Raw genomic sequence first — 25,867 nt, 5'->3', positions numbered from 1 at the left:
TTTTTCCACTGTTTTTTTAAATATTTGAAAGAAAAATTGAAAATGCAAGAAAATAAAAATGTACTGTAAAAAGTAATGTTTTGTTGTCATTTTACGGATATCCTCTGTTGTTGACTTGGCTGTCTCTGACCACTACTGTGTGTTTTTTAACATCACCGGTTTTATTCAGCGGAAGACCTCGGTGCGAACTGTGAGGAGGCGCTATCTAACCTCTGAAGTGGCTGCAAATTTTACCAGGGTTTTAGTCAAATGCCCCCCTGTGATTTTACCTGCACCCTGCGATTTGATTTTTAGTTATTTTAACAGCAAACTGAAGAAAAGCCTTGACTCCGTTGCTCCACTCACTACCAAAAAGATTAACGTAAAACATGCATCACCCTGGAGAAACGAAGAAGTCAAAAAACCCAAAAGAAATTGCAGGGCAGCAGAAAGGAGATGGAGGAAAAATAAAAATAATATCAACCATCAAATATTTTCCGAGCAACTTAAATTGTACAATAATACATTAAGGAAGTCAAGAAATTCATACTTCGCCAAAATAATCAGTATTAAAAAAAATAATCCCAAGGTCCTCTTTTCCACCATAGATCATTTATTTAACCCTGATTTTAAAAGCTCCAAAAGAACCCCCACAGACTCACTCTGCGAGCAGTTTGCAGACCACTTCAGGGGAAAAATCAGCGCCATCAGATCTGATATTTTATCTAATCGCGATATGATTGTAAACACATCTGAGGGCTCGATTGTACCTGAGGAGACACTGGACAGCTTTGTCCTGGTTAATGCTGAGAACCTTCAGAAAGTTTTCTCCACAGTGAGACCCACCACATGTCTTTTAGATCCAATTCCTTCTTCACTCTTTAAAACACTTTATGGATTTTTTGAGGCTGAGCTTTTATACATGATGAATTGCTCTCTTCAGTTGGGTGTCTTCCCTGCTGCCTTTAAAACGGCGGTGGTGAGTGTTGTGATATTTTGATACCATGGTAGCATTTACAGGATATTGTTTTATAGTGATATTATACAGGAAAACTGTTACTCAATAAGGCCCATTTACTAGTTGTTTTTCTCTTTCTCTGTGACCCAAGAATTAATGTGTAAGAATCACAGGATGGTACCTCAAGGTTGAAAACACCACAGAGATCACTCCCTTACTCCCATTCTCCCTTCCTTATCCTTTAGAAAAGAGCTTGTTAAAGGCCAGGTGGTTTGTTTCAGAATTCACTAATGAAAGAACTCTGTATTCTATGTCTAGGAGTGTATTTTGCTGGGATGATCATAAATTGTAGCTGAACTGAAAAACTACACAAAGGATACTTCTTTGCTCAGAAGGCAGGAAGACGTTTCCTTATTTGGTCTGTACCGGTTTGAACTGAGAACCTGCTGACACACGAACCTTTTTTTCTTCTATATAAACTGTTGTCTGATGAATAAACCTTTGAGTTGATTGTGGGAGAGCAACCTGAAACAGTCTATGTATCACTTTGTTCTCCTAACTGCTCCCGGCGCTGTAACTAACCCGCTGAACGGCATACTTAAGCGTTACTTTGAATAATTAGGAGTCTTATAAGGAAAGGACAAAACTCTGCTTATCGGTGATCACGCCTCGGAGGAAACCCGATCCACGGATGAACCCGGGACGGAGATTTCTTTCAGTGAGGCCCCTTCTGAAGAAGAGCAATTTGGATTGTAATGATTTTAATAACTACAGACCTGTATCCAACTTACCATTTTTAAGTAAAGTCTTAGAAAAACTTGTTTTTACTCAGATTACTGATTTTCTCAATGATAGACAGATCCTGGAGATATTCCAGTCTGGATTTAGGGTGAACCACAGCACAGAGACGGCTCTCCTAAAGGTTTTAAATGATCTTAGATGTAACTGGGACGCCCAAAAGCTCTCAGTCCTGGTGCTACTGGATCTAAGCGCAGCCTTTGATACAGTAGACCACGCTATTCTTTTAAACAGACTGAAACACATGGTGGGCCTCTCTGGTGCTGTACACAACTGGTTCACTTCCTATCTCTCTGACAGATCTTTTATGGTGAGTATGGATACATGCTCCTCTAAGATCCATAAAATGACATGTGGTGTGCCTCAAGGGTCGGTTCTAGGCCCTGTACTTTTTAATTTGTATATGTTGCCTCTCGGCAGTGTCATCAGTAGGCATGGAGTGAACTTCCACAGTTACGCTGATGACACGCAGCTGTACATCTCCGTGTCTCCTGATGACACCAGACCAATGGATGCCCTTTTTAACTGTATCTTGGATATAAGATCTTGGATGGCAGAAAACTTTTTACAGCTTAACCAGGACAAAACTGAAGTTTTAATTGTCGGTCCTGAGGCTCAGAGAGAGAAACTCTTGTCTAAATTAGAGGCATTTTCACTATGTCCTTCGCTACAAGTGAAAAACCTGGGTGTTATTTTTGACTCTGAGCTTGGTTTTATCCCACATGTTAAACATGTAACCAAAATTGGATTTTATCATCTAAAAAATATAGCCAGAGTCCGCCCTATTCTCTCTCGGGCCAACACGGAGATGCTGATGCATGCTTTTATTACCAGTCGCATTGATTACTGTAATGCCCTGCTCTCTGGTCTTCCTAAGAAGAATATTTCAACTTTACAACTCTTGCAAAACTCGGCAGCTCGTGTGCTGACGAAGACCAGAGGGCGGGCCCACATTACACCGGTTTTAGAATCGCTGCATTGGCTCCCCGTGTGTTTCAGGATCGATTTTAAACTTCTTTTATTGGTTTTTAAATGTCTTAATGGTCTTGGGCCTTCTTATCTCTCAGATCTGCTTTTACCATACGAACCCTCGCGGACCCTGAGATCCTCTGGTACTGGCCTTTTAATTGTCCCTAAAGTCAGGACACATACTCACGGAGAGGCAGCTTTTCAGTGGTATGGTCCTCGTCTGTGGAACAGCCTGCCGGAGGAGCTCAGGGCCGCAGAGAACGTACATGTTTTTAAGAACAGGCTCAAGACCCACCTTTTTAATTTAGCTTTTACTTAGCGTTTATTTATTTTTTATGCTTATTTATTCTATCCTGTTATTCTATTATTAATTTAGGATTTACCTAATATTTATTGATTTTATTCTTATTCATTTTTTAATCTTCTTACTCTATTTATATTTATATTTATATTGTATCCTGTTCTTATTTATTTTATCATTTTACCCTGTATACATCGTATTGCATCATATCTCCAGTGTTTCCTCGGAGGGCGCTCTCTGCACCGGGGCTGTTATTGACCGTGGCTGCTGGGTCTCTGGGGTCCTCTCAGCCTGGTTGGGGGGCTCCTTTGCCTCCCTCCTGCTGTGTGCCCAGCCCGGAGGCTGCGGTCTGTGACCGGCTCCCGGTGCAGACGGCTCTCTGTTATAATGTTTCCTCACTTGGCTCATGCGAGCCCAGCCCAATTTTTACTCCTTAAGTGTGCGCGTGTGTGTATGTGTGTGTGGGTGGGGGTGGGGGGATATATGTGTATTGAGAGTGTGGGGAGTGAGTTGGAGGGTGGGGTGGGCTGCTTTTAACTATGTAAAGCACTTTGTGCTACATTTTTTCTGTATGAAAAGTGCTTTATAAATAAAGATTGATTGATTGATTGATATTTATATTTTCAATTTGACTTACTTTAAATGACTTTAAATGAAAGTCAGCAGGAGTGAGTGACTAACATGAAGCATTTTTCAGTACCTTTGGCTGATTGATATAATTTCTTTTGTTGCTGGAATTGATATGATTGATACCAACAACCAAATTTAAATAATTCCCAACAGATTTTCAGCTAAAATTGAATAACATGGCCCCTGAGGGTGCCTTATTATTCATGATAAAAATGCTGAGGTGTTGAGGAGAACAGATTTGAAGTTTATTATTAAAAGGACTAAGCATTTGTTAAGTCAGTGTAAAACTTTTGGATTTCTTTTGTTTTTTGTTTGAATAAAAGACATAAGAATCCAAATGTGTTTTAAGTAGACTGTAGGGCAGGGGTGGGCAATTCCAGGCCCCGAGGGCCAGTGTCCCTGCAGGTTTTAGATGTGTCCTTGAACCAACACAGCTGATTTAAATGGCTAAATTAGCTCCTCAACATGTCCTGAAGTTCTCCACAGGCCTGGTAATGAACTAATCATGTGATTCAGGTGTGTTGACCCAGGGTGATATCTAAAACCTGCAGGACACCGGCCTTTGAGGCCTGGAATTGCCCACCTGCTGTAGGGCAACACCCAGCGTAAAATGCTAATATGCATATAGAATTTAATGCTCTATATACTCCAAGGAACTTGGAAAGAAAGTGACTGGGCTTCTTTAAGTTCCTTGAAGATGTTTCACCTCTCATCTTGGAGGCTTCTTTAGTTCACTGGATGAGAGGTGAAAAAAATAACTCTTTAAATGAACATAAAAAAAATCATGGAAAGAATTTCCACGTGATTAAATTGCTTTATTTTAGCATTATGCAATTCTGTTACTCCAACTTAATGCACTCAAGTTGGACCAACTTAATTAAAGATTGATGAATCAATGTATTTACTGCATTTTGATCCAATATATTTTAATAGTGTTGATCCAACTTAAAGAGTTTTGTTCCAACTCAATTCAGTAGGTTTTCTCCAACTAATTTACTAAATTTGGTCCCAGCTTAAGTTAATTGAGTTGAACCAACTCATACAAATTAAGTTATTCCAACACAAGTCTTTAATGCTAATAGAAAGCAATTTAATCACGTGGAAATTCTTTCCATGAGTATTTTAAGTTAATTTAAAGAGTAATTTTTTGGAGCATTTAACAAAGTCTAGAGTCTGGTTAACATACATTTCACTATTACATCTAAAAGGTAAATAAAAATTTGTCATACACATCTTTTTGTTTTCTCCAATTTATTGAATTTATAGCAAATTTCACATAATGTATAAAGAATACATGAAATGCAAGTGCAAGTTACATAACAGAAAAAAAAGTAGTGGACAAAGTGGAAAGTTAACCTGTTAAAACAATTTTTTAACAACAATGAATGGCTGAAGCAGGTGATTTTCCGATGACCAATACAACTACTTTGAAGGTCAACAGATGCACTTTCAAAAAAGAAAATACCTGCAATTATTTTAGGTTCATGGTCCAGATACATGGTGTAGCTGTTGTAATGGGAACATTTCTCAATGAGAAAATAGTGTTTTGAGAACCTGTACTTTGTGTGCTGTTGGATAGTTCGTGTGCATCTAATTCCATAAGAATCTTCTGCAGGACCTCAAAGGTGTACCTGAGTTCCAGAGGGTAGCTCAGGTTCAGTGAATAGACCAGGCCAAGCAACATTGTCACTGCAAAAACTACATTGCCCAACTCACCCATCACTTCCACCCCCTCTAGAACAATCACAACATCCTGAGGGTCATCGCCAGGCTCCGCACCCTCTGACCGAATGACACAGATTCCAAAGACTGTCTCTGCTATGGCAGTGGCGATGCTTTTTATCAACTTCCTGTGACAATAAAACAAACAAAAAAAAGATAATGATTTCTCACTAATGTCCATTGCAAACAGTTTTAAAAGTAAATATCTGTTTTACATTAATGTAAAATACCTAAAAGCTTTATTCATTCAAGCCTTATAATAATGTAAATGTAATCAAAAATGACTGCCCGATATTTTTCCTGACTCATGAGAAGTTCATTCAATACCTCAACAATGTCTTTCAAAATCTTGAGTTGTGATAGGGGTGACTGTGGCACAGGAGGTAGAGCAAGTTGTCTACTGGTTTAATCCCTGGCTTCTCTAATCTGATACTAAAACTATCAATGGGTAACATACTGAACCCCAAGTTGCTCCTGATGCATCCATTGAAGTGTAAATGTTACATAAAAATCTTGTATGAATGTGTGTATGAATGAGGTTATTATAATGATATTATAATAATGATAGTATAAAACACTCAAGAATGGTGCGTGTAGTATCCAGTGAGAAACTTAAAGCTCTTACTTTTCCTATTTTAAAAGGTATTTTTTACAGCCACCGGTAATTTATAGGAAAACCCCATCCCCTGAAACTTTTTGTATGTAGTTCAAGCTTATCTTTGATCATCTCCTTAGTTAAGGATACAGGCAAGTTAACATACCAGGTAATCCTTCACCAGCTTCTCAGGATCTTCATTCAGGTACACGCAAAGATCTTTGGCGATGTATTCTCTTCTGATTTCAACAGCATCAGTCTTTATACACAGAGGGGGAAAAAACAAATATATACGGAAATCCATCTCAACGACCTAGCAGTGGGATTAAAGAACTTTTAGTTGAATTACCAGGAATTTGTGAGAAATACAGAGGCTATTGTTTTACCGTCTTAATCTTTTCAAATAGTATTTATGCATTTTAGACAAGTCTGTCATTTTAATATTGTTTTGTAATTTGTGTATTAATTTAATCATGCCATACCCCCAATTCAAGAAAGTTTAGATGATGTGTACATAAAATCAGAATGCAATGTTTTCTTGGTCTCAAAACTATATGTCACCTACAAATGAATATATTACATTTTTAACATGGGAATGTGATAATTTTTAAGAAAAATATTAGCTCACTATGAATTTGATGAACTGGCCTGTCAGCTCTCCAGACCTTTCACCACCTGATAAGATTAAACATTTATTATCTTTACAGGAGGGAACTGCAAGTCTGCAAGTTTATTAAGTAGAAAAATATTTAATTTCAAAAAAATTAAAAAACAGGAAAACATATCTGTTCATGTTTTGTCTTTCCTCCTCAGTGTACTAAAAACACATAAATTGTTAAATAAACCACTGTCCATCAGTTGCAACTTACAAACTTACAAATTTCAACAACCCACACGTAAAATGTAAATTTATCACAACAGTCTCTGTGGTATAGCCAAACTAGCTTATTATAAACAACATCTATATTTGGAGTAGCTAAGTCTTTCATATTAGGCTATCATGCTAGCATGACATTGTGCTATATTCTTGCACTAACGTGTTAGCTAGCTAGAATGGCATAAACAAACAGATATTTTAAAACAAAAACTAATGTGAATAAATAGGACTGAAAAGAATCGACAAACTAATGATACCTTTGTGCAAAAAGTATTTTCATCAAGATGGATGAAGATAGATTCACTCTTACCTTTCCAAGATGACCGTGAAGCAAACCATGTGCTTTCCTGCCTCTTGTTGTTTAGAATCTCACGTGATCTTATGATATCGCGAGTCTTTAAGGCAGCTAACCACTCTTGTTAGATTTTATCATGTCATATCAACAAGAATAAATTTAAGAGGCGCTAAGTTGGTAAATTTCTTGTAGATCTTATATGATTTTATTACGTTCACCTTAGAAACATAAATTCATTGTGTTCAAATTACATGTTAGAGTCTTGTAAATGCAATAACCACCAAATTTCACTTTTTTGAGTGTATACGATGACTGAGAACCTACACAGACATTGACATATATAATTACAACAGTTAAAACTGACTGAGGATTTTGTCATCAGATCTCTGTCTGTATGTTCTGGCCACTGAGGGGAGGGGAGGGACTGAGCTGGCTGTTTTCCCCAAAGGACAGATTTTTTTTACAGGTCTGTCCTTTGTGTTGGACTTGAACTTGAACAGAAATCCTTGGCTTTGAAGGACATTCTTTAGATCACATGACATCACTTGAAGGACATCTACCATGATGGGGAGACAAATGTTGCCACCTACAACAAGTACTTTGGTCAGAGAGTGAATCGTGGCTTTGCTCAAGTTTAAACCTGTACTGTACAGAACTGCTCCATAATAATAGGAATGTGACAGAGCAGGATTAAGGGCTTCTATCACTGTTTGTTGTTCTCTGACAAGTGGAACCAGCCTGAAACAAATATGCTGGATAACAAGGTGTCACCAGCCACCAACCTGTAACACAAATGTTGATTGTTCTTTTCATTCAGTACTCTGTGTTGTGTTGTGAATGGAACTCACTGAAGTTTAAGCCTTTCTTCTTTGTACCATATCATATAACGAGGTGAAGTAGAGACACATATTTTTTCACTGATAAAAAATGTGTTTCCTTTCTCAGTGTTTTTTGCTGTTTGGTCTTTTTAGGTTGTTGTGACTGCAGATTCTATTATTGCAACACTTTTAGTCACACAGTGTTATTTTTGTGTTCATAGTTTTTCTACAGTGTTCCCTGAAAAATTATACATGTGTATGTATATGTAACAATTTATTGTCTCATGTTCCACATATTTACTTTTGTCCAGCTAATTAATTATGGTAAATGGTGTTTGTAATTTCACTTGTGTACAGTGTTTTTGTTTGCAATTATGACATTAAGATGTAAATAAACGAACATACAGGATTTTCTTATCTTGGGGAGCCTCAGTTAGGTTGCTAAGATCTGTAGCTTTACATTGTGGGATGGAGCTTGTTCAGTGAAACATCATAGCTTAAACACTAGTTTGATCCACATCATCAACATGCAATTTAGTTGCAACTACATAAAAACATAACCACACAACACAGAGATGTAATATTTCTAGTTTAAAAATAATCTGAAAACGTTTGACTTTTTACAGAAACTTTTAATCTCTCTTTTCTGCACGGTCAGAAAAACCTTAGGAGAAGTTAAACCACTGGTTAAACCAGAAAGCAAACAAAGAGCCCCTTTTCTTAGTGCTGATATGAGTAACACAAATTTTGATTGGTTGGTTCATCCAGTACATGCTATAATGGATGTAAATTACTGGACAGAAGTTTAAAACTCTTGACTTTCCCTTTATGTGGTCAAACAAGTCACACATGCTTTTCCTGTGCAGCCTTACAGTTCACCTCGCATTGAATGAAATGGCGAACATTGGAGTTTTACTTTACGAGTTTTATGTTGCTGTCATTTTCATTTTTTGGAACTTTGACAAAGGTGAGATAAACTGTATGTTAATTACAATATGAGATCTAAGACAATTTTAACAGTAAAGACTCATTTCATTCCTTTTTTCCACAGGTACAGGCTCAGGTTTCAAAGGATTTTACTTGTGGTGGTGGGAGAATTATTAGTAAGGTGAAGGTGAAAATGTGTGTCATGTCAGACCTGTGGGAGTAACACTGGACTTTCTGTTTCAGTAAGTGTTGAATTTGAAGAGAGTGTTTGTCTTGCTTGACACCTTTATCTGCAGCTCTAACAGCAGTGATCCAAACACAGCAGACTGTGCTGGCAGCAGTGGGAGAAGATGCTGAATTCAGCTGTCAGCTCTTGGAGACTAAAGACGTCGTTCAGGTCACATGGCAGAAAGTCTCACATGATGTGGAGACAAATGTCGCCACCTACAACAAGTACTTTGGTCAGAGAGTGAATGATGGCTTTACAGAGAAATTTAAGTTTAAACATACTGAACTACAAAACTGCTCCATAGTCATCAGGAATGTCACAGAGCAGGATGAAGGCTGCTATCACTGTCTGTTTAACACTTATCCTGAAGGCTCTCTGATAGGTAGACCCTGCCTCCAAGTCTATGGTAAGAACTTATATGTTCTTTAACCGGATTAGACCGAAAGAAACCATGATGCTGTAAAATGGTTTAGAAGCTTGTTTATTCTTGACAACATAGTCCTTATAGTATTTCCTGATCCTTCACAGAGCTGCATGAACCTGTTGTTGATGTCAGAGAGTCAAACTCTACTGAAGAGTGGGTTGTTTCCTGTTCAGCCACTGGTCGACCTGCTCCCACTGTAACACTCAGTGTCTCACAACAAGACCTCAGCTTCTCACAGTACAACACTGTCAGTGTGTCCAACACCAACGCTACATTCACTGTCACCACTACAGCTGTGCTCTCAGGTTCACGTAGCAACAGCACACAGGTGGGATGTGCAGCACGAGTGCTCTCTGCTCCTCACAGAGAGGTGATGGAGACGATTCCTGAGGTCCAGGAGGAGTATGATGATGATGATGATTATGATGATGGTTAGAAACTCTTTTAAAATGATTGATTTATAAATTGGTGATTACTTTGTGATTTTAATGTTGAGGTTCCTTCTAACAGGTCTGAATGATGGATCCTATCACAGAAATTTTGGTGTGTTTACATTTGAATGCTTTACACTCAGGTTTTCTGTTCACTCTATTGTTATTTAGTAGATGTTTCAATGATTATGTCCTTCTTTTCTCTGTTTTTGTCAAAGGAAGGATTTTAGTGATTCTATCCTCTGTGTTGTTGTTGTTGTTGTTGGCCTGTTTTACTACACTCATCTTTGTCTGGCCTAAAAAGAAATCTCAGAGCAGGTACTCTTTCTTATATTCTGTTACTGTTTGTCAATTTGATTCAGCTGCTAAATGTTTCTGCAGTTTTAACTGTATTTGTCACACAGCGAGCTCGAGACAAATGAGATCAATGATGTAAGTCACTCTTTATCTTCTCATTTTGTTTTAATTTAGGAACCAAAACACTTTTAGTCAGATGAGGTGACAATCCGCTCAGAAAACACAAACATCCTGAGGGAGACCATCCAGGGCTCACGTCTTTATCAGGATGAAGATCTGATCTTGACCATTGTTGATTTCTCTTTAATGAAGTGTGGCATTTCTGAACAAAATGGTGCTAGAGTTTGACAAACACAAAACACAAAAACCTGTTCCACTGAAGCATTCAAGAAGCTTTCCTGGTGTTCATGCTGCAACTATTATGTTTGTGCTAAATTTTACTACATTTTTTAAAGGTTTTTTTTATACATAAATTATTAAGGAAAAGGAAACGTTGGTGATAAAAAAGGATTTTTATTAATTTTTTTTTTTTTTTTGGTGGATATTATTACACTTAATTACTTCAAATGAAAACTTTGAAAATCAACAGGAGTGATCAACATAAAATTTTCACTTTAGTCATTTTTGCTCCCATTGCTGAAATTGAAGTTCTCTGTTTGTTGTGAAATTTTACAGATTTTTACAATTCAGTTTGTCAGCATCTATACAAAAATATAGCGCATACATATGGTTAAAGTTTTCACTTAACCCAGGAATGTTGGTTCTATCTAGTTCCATTAAAAATCCATTAAACCATCAAATATTGTTAGCATTATTTTTTATTCATATTTGATTTGATAAACACACAAACAACACTGCACTGCTTATGAAAAATATTTATTTTTTGCTAAAATGCTATAGAATTAATGTAATCGGATGTATACTCCAACGTGTACATGAAGTTATAACAAACTGAAAGCACTTTGTGAGGTTGTTCGTTTTTGGTGAATACAGGGGAAGTGGGAACCCATCTTTCTTTCTTCCTTCATGTTCATCTTATTAATATTTTAATAATAATAAATATAGATAATGAACACGGAAAGCTGTTTTGGTGATTTTATTTTGATGTTTTGTATGATTGAGAATAAAGCAATTAATAAGCTGAGCAATGCTGCTTTGTCTTGTCTGGAAGTAAATAATCTCATCTGTGAACTCTGAATGAAAACTTTGGCTGGTTTGAGCCGCAGTGAGATTCAGTCATTCATTATTAGATGGGAGTTATTCCCCAATATGACTCAGCGTCTGCGGCGAGCTTCACCTTCTCCTGTTTTGTTGAATGAAATAGACAAAATGTGATCAGTACATGTAAGAGATCAGGCGTGTTTCACACCACAGTCTGAGGTGTTGCGTCTCCTTTTAGAGAAACAAAGGCACGTTCATTCTTTTTGCGAGTTCAAAACGAAAGTGAAAGTAAGTCTGTTCCACTGCACTGTGAAGAGGGGACGATGAGGAATAAATGTGCTGTAAAACGACAGACAGGGTTTCCAAAATAGTAAATATTATCAGATTACTGACTTATTAGATATCCAAGTGAAAAATCATCATATGACATGTAGCTGTTGTTAATAAAAGGGATAATCTTTTATTATGTTTTTTTTTTTCACTGCACACCCAGAGATGGTACGGACTGGTCAAGCGGTAAGATTCAAATTTTTCTTTATATTTATTTGGCGGCACACAGACAACATGGCAGGACGTAAAATCACACTGATCTTTTCTTTACTGGCGATCTTTTCAAAAGGTGAGAGAGATGCTGTTTTCTTTATGACTTATTGATTTGTAGTAGTCAGTTTGCTCTGTGGGGAGTGTATAAATTTAAGTGTAATCCACTGCAGACAGTCAAAGTGGGTTTGGCAGGTAGTTTGTTTTACAGTTATAGATACAGTTAGTGAATAAGATGGAATTTGTTACTGTGACACTATGAACATCAACAGCTTAAATTCAAGTCAAGTTGCTTCCTTTAGAAGCAAATGCTGTTAGTCAGCAGGCACACTGAGGAACACCTCATTTGAAGCAATACCTAAATTAACTTTTATTTTAATAGTGAGCGGGACATAAAAGTGCACGTGCAGAACATCGAGTCAAATTTGACTGTAAAAAAATAATAAAACACTTAAAAATTTGCTGACTTTGCACACAAAGCTTTATAAAGTTTTATCCCTGGAAGTATAACAACCAGCATGTTTGCTGTTTGAAAATCCCCTCACTTCACTGCCATCCTACAGGTGGGAGGGGCCTAACAACAGCCCCATCCTGGCTGCCAATCAGAAGTGATTTCTTTGGTTTTATTTTCAGTTTTTCAAATGTGCTCTCTGTTCTACAAAAGTAAAAGCATTTAAGAAGTTACCACAGGTGAATTCTGAGCGATCATAACAGGTCATTTTACACTGACGAATACCTCTCAAATCTAAGCAACTCAATTATCATGTAAATGATTAACTAATAGGTCACCTGTAATTGTTGGATGTGCATTGTTGCATTTTCTTTAGTGGTTTACACAGTTTTTTTTATTTGTTTGTTTTTACAGCACAAATGGGCTTTACATCAGTTTGTAATAGACTGCTGGCAAAGAGGTTAGAGTGACAATAAAGTCACTTAACACAGCGAATACATTTTATACTGAAAGTATAAAAGTATAAAAACCTAGAAAAACAGGAGTGAGAGCTTTTCTTTCTCTTTCATTCATAAGATAGTTTATTTATTATTTATATTTTGGATCTTGGTGTTTAAGTGAATGAACATCCTCCATTGGTGGAAGCTGAAGAAGGAAGAATTCTGTACAGCATTTGGGCTCCGGGTGTTAGGGAGTTACCAGCTGGAGTAACATAAGAGTGGAGGAAGGTGGAGTCCATCTCATTCAAAGGTGCAATCTAAAAGAGGCAGGAGACTGCAAGCTGATGTAAGGGGAAGCATCGCAGGGTCGTCTGTAGGGTGACTTTGGACATCAAGAAGAGGAGGCGGGCAAAGTAAATGAGACAAAAGAAAATCAATAGAGTAACAGAAATAATAACAATAATTATAATAATAACAAGAAGATAAAGATGAAGCCTATATAGATCTTTACAATACAATCCACTGTTTTGTTAATTTATAAGATTATTTAAAAGATCCAGCCCAAATTACACTCTGGCCCATCCAAATCTGGGCACTGTGCCTGGTCCCACATCTCTCGTATGTCTCTGTTGTTGCCCAGGACCTAACCTAGCAACAGTCACTGATGCTACAGGCTGTCACTGTGAACTATACCACAATAGTGCAAAACACAAAGCTTAGCCTGCACTGAACTTCCATTTTAGCCTTTGCATATCATGAAATTATTATCATGTGATTTACTTTGAAAGATATTCCACAATGTGACATAATTAGATAACTTCAGCAGCACGTCACGTACAGCTCTGCTGTCTGGTTACAAACATCTAAGTTGATTTAAGAGATTACATGTAACCTTTAAATTTCCATTTTGTAAAGTTTAAGGTGCTGAGCGATCAGAACAGCATATTTGTCTTTATTTTGAATTTGTCTGCCACTTCAAGTTTCTCCATTTATGCTACATCCTGTTCTGTAGTTCTAGCTAGAAACAGAAGAACCTTTAAGAGGACATGTATGATCATGACAGGGTAAAGGTGGCCCATGTGGTGACTTAACTGTTTCTGTGGCATCAGCAGGGATAACCATCAGCCTGTGGTTCATATGCTGCTCAAGCCATTCATAATTTTCGTGTCATTTTCTCTGTGCAGGTCATACATCTGGGATACAAACACAGCACACTGTGCTGGCAGCAGTGGGAGATAAGGCCTGCTTGAACTGTGAGCTCATGCTTTCTAAAGACGTCCTTCAAGTCACATGGCAGATGATCTCAGGAAGTTCAGAAAAAAATATGGCCACCTACAACAAGTACTTTGGCCAGAGAGTGAATCCTGAGTTTACAAAGAAAGTGGAGTTTAAAAATCCTGCACTACAGAACTGCTCCATAGTCATCAGGAATGTGACGGAGCAGGATGAAGGCTGCTATCGCTGTCTGTTTAACACTTATCCTGAAGGAGCCTTCACAGGTAGAACCTGCCTCCACGTCTACGGTAAGGACACGTGGTCTAGAGTTATAGAGGAAACCTATCCACAGCTAAAACTAGATCTCTACATCATCTGCACCCACAGTGCTTGTGGTATTTACTGTTAATGGCAATAATATAGAAAACAAAACAAATGTGAAAAAAAATACAAAATATATTAAAAATAGGAATTGCTCAGTACAGTTGGGAAGTACCAGTTTTACCTCGATACAATATTATCTCAATACTACACTCACAAATTAATATTATTGCAATTCCTAACATTTTACAATATACTGAAAAACCTTCCTCTTCTATATGAATATAACTAGAATACATCCTGGCAGTTGAGTCCCCGTTAGTTGTGCTTATTGATAAAAACTCAAAAGTGTCTTTTTATTAGGAGATAGCTTTGTCAAGATGGGTGCGTTGAATGTTTTTTTGGTTGAGTTGATTTAATGTAATTTTGCACAGTAGTGCATGAGATGAGCCATTTTATTAGGTATTCCCAGACATTTGTTTTGTAATTTATTCAATAACATTTTCATATTTGGTGTCCCTGTAATGATATAATATCACCATGCAAAATATTGAAATACTCTTCTGCATCGGGTTTTCCTCCACCCTTAGTGCTTAGTATGCAGGGTTTCAAAAGACAGGTAAGGAAAGAGACTGTGAAAATTTGTATTTCATACTTTATTCACAAATACTCTGTTTAGAAATTAAAATATTTTATTAAAAGAATAATATTTTGTTTCCTATCCCCAATGTTAAATCATTTTGTAGAAGTTTTTACACCACTCTTCACAGTAAATCTATTTACATAGAGAATGCGATTGCCTAAAACACTGCACAGCTATAGTATACAAATCAGCAACACACACAGGCTTATTTGGATTTTTATTTCCACATTTAATGGTGACTTTTCTTAAATATATTCTCTTCGCAGAGCTGCATGAACCTGTCCTTGATGTCAGAGAGTCAAACTCTACTGAAGAGTGGGTTGTTTCCTGTTCAGCCACTGGTCGACCTGCTCCCACTGTAACACTCAGTGTCTCACAACAAGACCTCAGCTTCTCACAGTACAACACTGTCAGTGTGTCCAACACCAACGCTACATTCACTGTCACCACTACAGCTGTGCTCTCAGGTTCACGTAAACACAGCACACAGGTGGGATGTGCAGCACGAGTGCTCTCTGCCCCTCAGCGAGGGGTGACGGTGATGATTTACGAGGTCCAAAAGACACCTGATGCTACTGAGGATGGTGAGAAACATTCAAATTCACAGATTTATAGATCGATGCCCTGCCACTCTAATATTTGGGTTCCTGTTTTTAGGCTCTTATGAGAAGATCACATCCCATAGCAGTGAATCAAGTAAGTTTGCCTTTCCATGTGTGTAATTTGTAAGTGCTTTATGAATGGTGCTCCAAGTCACAGTTTTCCTCTGTTCTCCCAGATTTCACCTGGATCATTGTATTAGTTATGGTGTTGGTGGTTGCAGTGTTAGTGGTGATGTTGTATGTGGTTCATCGCGATTGGATCTCGGCTTTCTTCACTGCTCATTTCAAACAACAAAACAAGACTGGGTAATTTTCACTTTAATATAGTCTCCTCGTAATGTAAGTTTGTCACTGTTAATATAGTAATGATTAACTGACATTAAGAAACTTCACATGAACACCTATAAATCTTTTCAGAAAAACCCCAGTAAATACCATTTATATGTTTTTGCAGTATATAATTTAAATCCTTTAAATGTTTTCATCACTCAGGGACCCAGAGAAGACCAACACACCACTAAAATCAAAGCAAGACATTGATGAGTAAGTACATTTCATAACTATTCATATTTTACAGCATTTTTTCTTTGTCAGTTTTGTTTTTTCCATTTTCTTGTCTGTCAGCTTAACTTCATCCTGATGAAACTGAAGTGTTTCAGTGAATCACACACTTAAGTTAATCACACTTGATTGTTTCATCTCCTTCATGTATGCATTGTTCATGAACTTTAATCTTCATGTATATATACAGTCATCATTTGCTGTGTGAGTGGAAATGAACTCATGTCTTGTTTCTGTCAGAAGGAACAAAACACCTTTAATAGCGCACGAGAACGAGCAGCTCAGGCAGCGGACGTCTACAAAGAAAACTCCAAAAAACATCAGCAGGAAAGACCCTAACCCATTAGCAGCAAAAAGACTGTTTGGAGACGATCAGTCAATCAAAACTAAAATAGATGAACAAACTGCATCACTGGCTGATTAAATAAAGAGGACCGTGTCAACAACAAAGATTCCTACCTGATATTTCTAGACAACACTAATAAGAATTCAATAAAGAGAGATCAGTGGGAAGAAATGAACATGAGTTATTAAAATAGAGAATTTAATGTACTTGGTGATTAGACTCTGATGACCCGCCACGTCAGAACGGAGGCTTGGATGGAGCTCTGACTGAGCTGTCTGTGAGGTGGAGACAGGGAGGAGGTGGGCTGAATGAATAACATGTACAACTGATTAATAATAGTTATTCTGCTTCATAGACATTTGTTTGTTATATCATACTGTTAACATGTAATTGGTTATAAAGTTTTGATATTTTGTAACATGGATTGTAATAGAGTAAAATAAGCTGTGAAGTGTGTTAAGTTGTTTCTGCAGATTAAATGAGGACTGCAGAGATGTGATTTATTTCCAAATGTAACTCAGTGTGTGCTGCAGATCTGCATCTAATATACACAGAAAGAGCACATGATGGCACTGTTGGTTCAAACTAACTGAGGAAGTTTTGCAACTGTCAAAGGACCATGCCTGTAAACATTACTCTAAGAAAACCAAATGTTAACGGTGTTTCTGGTTAGTTATTATTATATAAGTATAATGTTTTTATTATCTTATGGCAAAACTCTAAATAAATCAATTTGTATCTCCTATTTTCTCCTGCTTATGAGCTCATGTTTTGTTTAAAGTTGCATAGACTCCAAGTGCTTGTCTAAACAGATTAGTCATGTTTCACAACTTAATCCGAGGTATTTGAAGCGTTTCATCTTACATTTGTCAGTCTGTCTGTGCGAGTATTCTAAACGAAAGTAGAAGTAAGTTGTTGGTCTGTTCCACTGCACACTGAAGAGGGGACAATGAGCTGTAAAATAGCAGAGAGGTTTTACAAAAAGAAAAATGTTTATCAAGTCAGTGACTTATTAGCTATCACATCAAACACCATGAAATGTTGTGTAGCTGTTATTAGGAAGAAGGATGACTTTCACTTTGCTGTTTTTCACTACACTCCCAGTGACATTTTGGACTGGCCGAACGTTCAACGTAAGTTCAAAATTGGGCGTTGTTTGTTAGCTTTTTAAATTTGGTAATATGCAGACAAAATGGCAGCACGCAGTCACAATTGTCCTTTCATTGCTGGCAGTCTTTTCAAAAGGTGAGAGAGACACTGTTTTCTTTATTATTTTTAATGATTTTAAAATGACTTGCTCTCACTTTGCTCTGTGGTAAGTGTCTAAAATGATTTGACAGACGGTTCCAGTGTAACGGGGCGAAAGAGAGAAGAAATCCTCTAAGCTGTATAAAAGGTAGAATTAGGAAAGTGTTACTAAAGAAAGCCATCGGCTTAAATTGAAATTGACCAAACATAATCTTAATAAAACTAGTGCTTTCAGTTTGATTTCCAAATAGCTGATGAGTAACTAATTATTGTGCTTCTAAAAACTGGAGAGCTGCTCTATGCTCCCTGAGTACGCCCCAGAAACTCAGAAATTATGTTCTTAATAGCATTTTTTGTTTTGGGTCCATCTCTCTCTCCCTCTCTCTCTACATATATATTATATACATATATCACACACACACACACACACACACACACACACACACACACACACACACACACACACACACACACACACACACATACATATATATATATTCAAAACACAGAAACAAACCCCACCCCAGAGGGATCAATCAATTGTAATTTGTAAATTCTAAACACATTTCAATTACTTTTATTTTCCACAATAATTAGTTAACACAGTAAAATACACCTTTCAACTGAAACTGAAATGTAAGTATGCCCTAAAACTAACCCAATCAAACTACAAACATATATAGAAACAAGAGCACAGGTGTTCTTTCCACTCAATTTAAATAAAGGAGCTACAGTCTAACCGATGCACCCTGGTGGTCACATGTTTTTATGAATCATCAAATTCTTAAAACCATTGCAACAATGGACAAATCAGTCTACTGAAGTAATAGCTATAGCCACCAAAAACACTTTAAACACACATTAAATAAATCTCAAGATTCTCTATTAGTCATGACTGAAACATTACTTTCACCACTACAAGAGCTATGTGGCTCATTGCCTCTCTGAAAGGACTGACAGTGAGCCTCTGTCTCTGCACTAGGACTCTGGGTCTTCTCTTCGATTTTCACCCTCCTGTCCAGTGGCAGTCCTAGCCCGTTTGGCGCCCTGGGCGAACACTCCCTCTAGCGCCCCCCCCCCCCCCCCCCCCCCCACACACACACACACACAAAACATATTAAGGATTGTACATTAACATAACGCTGTTGTACACACACATAGATATGAGGAGAGAGAGAGTATGCATGCAAACGGATACCAAACAGCCATCATAACTTGTCATACAATGAGAACAGGACAAATCAACAATTGACAATGACTAATTAATATTAAAATCTGTAACATAATGTATTGTTTGGAGTTTAGTCTGTTACTGTTACTATTTTTACCATTTCTTCTTGGAGCAACTGTAACACACATTATTACCTTAGGGATTAATAAAGTATTCTGATTCTAATTATTTCAGGATGACCTGCCATTATCCAATCACACATCTGCTTACCTGCATCTTTTGCTCGTTTCTCCTCCTCTTCTTTTCTCTTTTTTCTAAACTGAGCACCTGATGGCTTTGAACTTTTCTTGTCCATCTTCCACTGGTTTTAATTTTGCACTCCAGTATGAACACCCATCCCTCAACCCAAGGATCACCCCAACATGATCTAACACACCTACACCTTAGTTCACAGATTCACTTTGTCGAGGGTTTATTTCTGGGATTTCACACAACCCAGGATTCAAATCATGAATACATAATGGGCTTGGATTTACAACATTATAAATGAAATGTGCTCTATTTGGAAGCAGCCGCCCCCCCCTCCCCTTTCGACGGGTTGTGTGAGACTTTAAATCAGCAAACTGTAAATTATACATTTTAAATTGTTATTGATCCCTTTACCCCGAGTCCTAACGTGTATATTTATTTTCTTACTCTTCTTATATTTACTGTTCGTTTACTTGCACTGCTGTAACTGGAGCCTTGTCGTCACGTCTCTCTATATACTCGACTGTATGCAGCGGAGATGACAATACAGTTGACTTTGACTTCAGCACCGAGCAGGCGCACCGAGGGCTCTCGCGCTCACTTTTCGTGTATAGAATTTCGAAAAAACATCGGTGCAAATTATAAGTCTGTATTATGATGTCTGGTGTTTTCGTGTTTGTTGGTTTGTTTTTATTTTGCGAGCTGGTTATTAGATGCTGCTCCAGCCGGCTCTCCTCTCTGCAAGCAGCAGGCGCACCTCGCAAACGAAGGGCGCGCTTACTCCCAGCAAATGGGCGATAGAAAACCGATCGGTGGCTCTGCCATTCCCAATATGCGCTGGCATGACGTCGGGGCAGCACCAGTACGAGCATTTTTTATTATTTATTTATTTTTGCCGCTGCCCGTGATGCCGCCCCCCACCACGATGCCGCCCCGGGCAACCGCCGGGGTCGCCCCTATCTGAAACCGCTACTGCTCCTCTCTTTACTCTTTTGCTGTTCGTGCCAAGACAAAGTACTCCTTTTCGTGGTCTTTCATGTATGTATGTTTGAAGAGTTTCATCTTACATTTGTCAGCCTGGCTGTTCGTTTCAAACGAAAGTGAAAGTAAATTGTTGGTCTGTTCCACTACACACTGAAGAGGGGACAACGAGGAATAAGCGTGATGTCAAATGGCCGAGAGGTTTTACAAAATAGTAAAATGTTTATCAAATCAGTGACTTATTAGATTTCCCAATGAATGCTTTGTATTTTATGTAGCTGTGATTAATGAGAGGGATCATGTTTTGCTTTGTCGTTCTCACTACACACCCTGTGACATGGACTGGCCGAGCTTCTCTTGTGCAGTTTGCAGTTTTGAAATTTAGCGGTAAACCGATAACATGGCAGGACGCGCGATCACGTTTGTCTTTAGTTTGCTGGCGTTTTTTTCAAACGGTGAGTGAGATACACTGTTTCATTTATGAATTTATTTATATTAATTCGATCTGCTGTAGTCAGTTTGCTCTAAAGTGATCTGACGGATGGTTTCTGGGCGATAGACAGAAGAAATCACTCTAACATATATAGAACGAGTATAAATTTAGAGTTAAGAAAGTGTTACTAAAGAAAGTCATCAGCTTAAATTGAAATTGATGAAGCGTGATCTCGACTAACTTTCATTTTCACGGTTGGAACATAAAAGCTGCATTTACATCAAGTCTGACAAAAAAGAAACGCCGGATGTCACTAACAGGTAGACCTACAGCCATAAAACGGTGATATTTAAACGTTTTAAGGGTCTGTTTTAACAGACGCAGCTTTCACAGTAGGCGTTTAGTTGATGAGGGACTGCAGAGAACAATTGGATGCAAGTTAAGCTCTCACACCGAGTCGCAATCAGTCAACCAATTCCGTGTTTAATACCTTAATACTCAATACTCTAATTTTTGGTAATGAGCCAATAACAAGTTAATACGGAGCTGGTGTTGACAATACCGGTACCAACAGTAATAATTAGAATTGTTGACAACTATGTTGATCAGTGACTGGTGAACAGTAATTGATTAACAATAATTAGTCAAAATTTATATTCACTTTAATGGTTAAGTCACTTGTCACAAATCTTATTGTTTCCAACCATGGTGTACCAGCATTTGTGAGCCAAAAGTTGAGTTGCTTGTAAAAACTGTCGCACATGTTATATTTTGAAACCTTCATCCTTTGCAGAGCTTCATCGACCTGTTCTTCATGTCAGATTTCACAGGAGGCATTGTTAGACACTGATCGGTATCACGTAGTAAAGCTTCCAGCATTATATTGAAAAGTCTGCAGTGTAGATAAATAATTCAAACTAGTTCGTCACAGCTTGATTTCAGCAGGTATATGATGCAGATAACTATTAATAAATACTCAGATATCATATTAACCATTTCTTCCTCCTTTTTATTGATGAAAAAGCTGATCAAAAGCAGGATCATTGTTGCTAAATGTCAAACACAAAGACGTAATGTCAGAAGAGTTCCTGGGATAAACAACTGTAAGAGGCAACGTGGAGGTGAAAGAGAGTCTCAAGGAGATGCACCTTTTTAATGTCTTTAATTATCATTTGTAATTTGGATGAGTTCGGAATGACAAACATAGTGGATAATTAGAGAGCCAAGTGTTTGTCTTTTGAACACATGTAGATCCTACATAATACTTCTGCACGTCTTTATTAATATTGTGAATTTAATTGATTTGCCAAAAAGAAACATAACACACATCTTACTGGTAGCACTGTTTTTGTTTTTGAAATTCCATATTAGACATCCAATAATATCATTGAAGTACATTATTTTATTCACATATGTGAAACCTGATACATTGTTATTATTTAGTGCCATAAATTAAACTCAGTCTAATCCCTAGCCCGAATTATTGTTTCAGTCTTCCCATCAAGAGCACTCAGTTCATCTTTAACTGATGTTATTCTCCTACAGCTCTAACAGCAGTGGTCCAAACACAGCAGACTGTGCTGGCAGCAGTGGGAGAAGATGCTGAAGTCAGCTGTCAGCTCTTGAAGACTAAAGACGTCCTTCAGGTCACATGGCAGAAAATCTCTCCTGATGTGGAGACAAATGTTGCCACCTACAGCAAGTACTATGGTCAGAGAGTGAATGATGGCTTTACAGATAAAGTTGGGTTTATATACACTGGACTACAGAACTGCTCCATAGTCATCAGGAATGTGACATATGAGGATGAAGCCTTCTATCACTGTCTGTTTAACACTTATCCTGAAGGCTCTCTGACAGGGAAACCCTACCTCCGAGTTTATAGTAAGAACTTTTACCTCAAACAAACATACTGGAAATAAATGTGTGAGCAGCTGGTGTGTTTGTAAGAACACGTTGATGATATCTCCTGATCCTTCACAGAGCTGCATGAACCTGTTGTTGATGTCAGAGAGTCAAACTCTACTGAAGAGTGGGTTGTTTCCTGTTCAGCCACTGGTCGACCTGCTCCCACTGTAACACTCAGTGTCTCACAACAAGACCTCAGCTTCTCACAGTACAACACTGTCAGTGTGTCCAACACCAACGCTACATTCACTGTCACCACTACAGCTGTGCTCTCAGGTTCACGTAACAACAGCACACAGGTGGGATGTGCAGCACGAGTGCTCTCTGCTCCTCACAGAGAGGTGATGGTGACGATTCCTGAGGTCCAGCAGACGTCTGATCATGAATATGGTGAGAAACTCTTTCAGTCACAAATTTATAGATCGATTATATCTGGGTTAGTTCGACTGAGACCTAATATCAATGAACTTAGTACTTCTGCATTTCCTTTTTATCCATGATTAATGTATCCGTGTTGTTCAGTGTCACATTTTCCTTGCTTTTCTCTCAGATTCCACCGTGATAATTGTATCAGCTGTAGTACCGGTGTTGGTCCTTGGTTGTGTAATTCTGCTCGTCACTGTTCGTCTTAAAGAAAAAGACAAGCAGAGGTAACTTTCACATGTGGTTTAATATGTGTCTTCTTGTTAATATGATAATATATGGTGTCATTCCTGGATATGTTAATATAATAATGATTTATGACCCTAAGAACCTAACCCATATCTATCCAGTAATATCTGCAGATATTTATAGTACTGACTTTAAACTTTAAACCTTAAATCCCTCTGTCACTCAGGGACCATGAGAAGAGCAAAACACCACAAAAGTCAACCAATAAGATGGACGGGTAAGACTGTTTGATAATTATTCAAATTCTTTTTGTTATTTTTTTCATTAATTCGTGGGAATATCATTTAACCTGCTAGGACCTGACATCCACATATGTGGACATCACATTTTGGGTTATTTAGACCAAAATACAAAATTTTGCTCTAGGGCCTGATATCCACTTACGAGGACATTATACTGCTACTGTTCTATCAAAATTTTAAATGAATATCCTCATGTGGCTCTCATTTTTCTTAGAAACAAAAATCAGGTAAAAAAAAATCTGGTAATTCTTTGTTTTTACATTCATCGGGCCCCAATATTCATAATATTCATCGGGCCAAATATCAAGGAGAAATTAAAAATGCATGCCGTGTTTTTGAACACCCAGCCACAAACATCTGCTGCACATACACTAGTAGAAGTAGACTAGTATTAGCAGATGTTTTCCAGGTGGTTGCTCCCAAACATGTCTACATGTTTCAGCATTAATGGTCTCTTCACCGATGTCCACCATGTGCACGAGTCCACCCCAGATGGTCCCTCTCTTCTGTAACTTTGAGGATGTGGTCCATGATTTCTAAGATGAATTTCAGGTGGTGATCGGTCAGACCACACAAGAGTTTTGGACTTTGTGTCAGTCCCACGGTCCCAGAGAGGGTGGTGTCATTCCTGGATCTAGTTTGGTTTTCTGTTCACTGTCACAGTGTCGTCTGTTTTCAGTGTAGCCCGAGAGTCCAAAGATGATGATCACTCAGTGTGTGCAGAGATATCGCCAGATTCTCTGAATCTTTAAATAGAGCAGATGATGGAAACTCTACAATGTTTGGACAAAAATTGTTCCAGAAGTGTTGTTGTTTGTTCACATTCAAATGTGTAAACCTGAGCCATTTCAGAGCACAGAGGCTTTTGCCTGACCACGCTTCCAAAGACTCAGCTACCTCTGGGGCTCTTTTTATATTTTATCATATCATTATATATCATTTCTGTTACCTGTTGCCAGTTTATCTCATTGATTATAACATACTTCACCAGATATTTGTATGCATTGCATAATATCTTCAGTCTTTTTTGTCTCTGTCCCAAATGTTCTGAAATGTGTTCCTGGCATGAAATTCAAATGAGATTTTTTTTTTCATATAATTAAAATGTCTCAGTTTTAATATTTCATTTTTTTGTCTTTGTACCATTTTATTTAAATATACATTTTAAATGTATTTTTAAATTGTTGTATATTGTTTTTACACGACAAACAGAATTCAGATGCTTTAGAAATGTGGTGGCGTTATTGAAAGTAGTAATGATCTCATATTTTGTTTTTATCTAAAGGAACCAAACACCTTTAATCAAGATGGAGAGCGAGGAGATAAGACAACGAACACCAAATAACAGCAGCCCAACAAATGATCCCATAAAACCACCATCACGAGCAGCAAGAAAACTTGAGCTGTAAATAAATATTTACTCATATATGCTTAGAAGTATATAATCATGTGTAGATTGAAAGAATGTCTCATCCTAGGAGGTCTGTAACAACTCTGTGTAGCATGAAGAGGGGGGTGCGTTCACTCCTCTACAGAGTGTTCTGGCATAGATCACACACCTCCTAGGAGAGGTCGTATCTTCTCTTGCTGATATATGGTATAGCAAACACACGTATATCTGTTTGAGTGTAAGAGCCTTTTGTGTGACCTAATTATTTGTCATGTCACATTTTTTGTTCTATTTGAAGCACAACTGTATTAAATTGTATTGATTAACAGCAGCAACATGTTGTAACAGTAGAGAGCTGTTGCTCGTTAAAACGAGTGCTGCAGCATTTTTATCAGGATGAGTTTTGGACTTTGGTCGTTGCAAATTTGATTCTTTTAAGTATTTCGCACCTTAAGTGAACACTGTTGTGGACTACATTTTTTATTAGCACTTTTTAATATTTTTGTTATCTTCTTTTGAACACCACACTAAAAAACTGCATTACTGCAACTTTCCATTTTTACATTGACAATGAAGCTGTTGAACCTTGAATTGTGTGTTGACACATATTTGTTTAGTGTAGGTTTTTATTGTAATGGTTGAAGCACTTTTAACATTTTAATTTCAAAACCATTGATTATGATAAATGATCACACAGCAACCTTAATGTTTGGGTTTCTTTTTCTAGGTTTGGATGAAAAATCTGGATCCATCACTAGAGAGTTTAGTATGTTTGCTTTCACATATTTATAAATTCCTGTTCAGTCTGTTTTACCTTTATAGTGCTTGACTTTATTACATCTTTCTCAGTCTTTTTCTTAAGATATTCATAATCGCATCTGTGGTTGTGGCCTGTGTTACTGCACGTAACTGTTTAATGTCCTAAATAAATAAATAAATAATGCAAATTTTCTAACTTGTCTCTGTTGTGCTTTTTATCCTTCTGTTGTTGGGTCCAATCCAGTGTACCACAAACTCAGATACTTTGCTCACTTTCAGTCCTT

General features: G+C 37.6%; 3 protein-coding genes across 4 annotated transcripts; all 3 read left to right on the top strand.

The window, feature by feature from the left end:
* Positions 1 to 7,936: 7,936 nt before the first annotated feature.
* On the top strand, positions 7,937 to 10,776 carry LOC113016227 (OX-2 membrane glycoprotein-like). 2 transcript variants are annotated; one of them, XM_026158901.1, is made up of 7 exons: positions 7,937 to 8,015; positions 8,809 to 8,909; positions 9,166 to 9,504; positions 9,627 to 9,953; positions 10,033 to 10,065; positions 10,172 to 10,271; positions 10,425 to 10,776. In XM_026158901.1, exons 2-7 carry the CDS (start codon positions 8,837 to 8,839, stop codon positions 10,453 to 10,455), a joined length of 903 nt encoding a protein of 300 aa, XP_026014686.1. In that variant the 5' UTR covers positions 7,937 to 8,015; positions 8,809 to 8,836; the 3' UTR covers positions 10,456 to 10,776. The 2 variants fall into 2 exon arrangements, with proteins under 2 accessions (XP_026014686.1, XP_026014687.1); XM_026158902.1 differs by lacking the exon at positions 10,425 to 10,776 and having other exon boundaries at positions 7,940 to 8,015; positions 10,176 to 10,234.
* A 1,193-nt stretch (positions 10,777 to 11,969) lies between these two features.
* LOC113016226 (nectin-1-like) lies at positions 11,970 to 17,236 on the top strand. Its single transcript, XM_026158900.1, has 7 exons — positions 11,970 to 12,030; positions 14,027 to 14,365; positions 15,288 to 15,605; positions 15,679 to 15,717; positions 15,800 to 15,929; positions 16,116 to 16,166; positions 16,425 to 17,236. The coding sequence occupies exons 1-7, from the start codon at positions 11,976 to 11,978 to the stop codon at positions 16,606 to 16,608; spliced, it is 1,116 nt and encodes a 371-aa protein (XP_026014685.1). The 5' UTR covers positions 11,970 to 11,975; the 3' UTR covers positions 16,609 to 17,236.
* A 3,315-nt stretch (positions 17,237 to 20,551) lies between these two features.
* Positions 20,552 to 25,619, top strand: LOC113016228 (OX-2 membrane glycoprotein-like). Its single transcript, XM_026158903.1, has 7 exons — positions 20,552 to 20,634; positions 22,158 to 22,496; positions 22,596 to 22,910; positions 23,071 to 23,170; positions 23,359 to 23,409; positions 24,720 to 24,839; positions 25,552 to 25,619. Exons 1-7 carry the CDS (start codon positions 20,580 to 20,582, stop codon positions 25,559 to 25,561), a joined length of 990 nt encoding a protein of 329 aa, XP_026014688.1. The 5' UTR covers positions 20,552 to 20,579; the 3' UTR covers positions 25,562 to 25,619.
* The last annotated feature ends 248 nt before the right edge of the window (positions 25,620 to 25,867 follow it).

The sequence above is a fragment of the Astatotilapia calliptera genome, chromosome 23, assembly GCF_900246225.1.
Source record: "Astatotilapia calliptera chromosome 23, fAstCal1.2, whole genome shotgun sequence".
Classification (NCBI taxonomy): domain Eukaryota; kingdom Metazoa; phylum Chordata; class Actinopteri; order Cichliformes; family Cichlidae; genus Astatotilapia; species Astatotilapia calliptera.
Note: the sequence above shows the minus strand (reverse complement) of the source record. Positions and strands in the feature narration are given on the sequence as shown.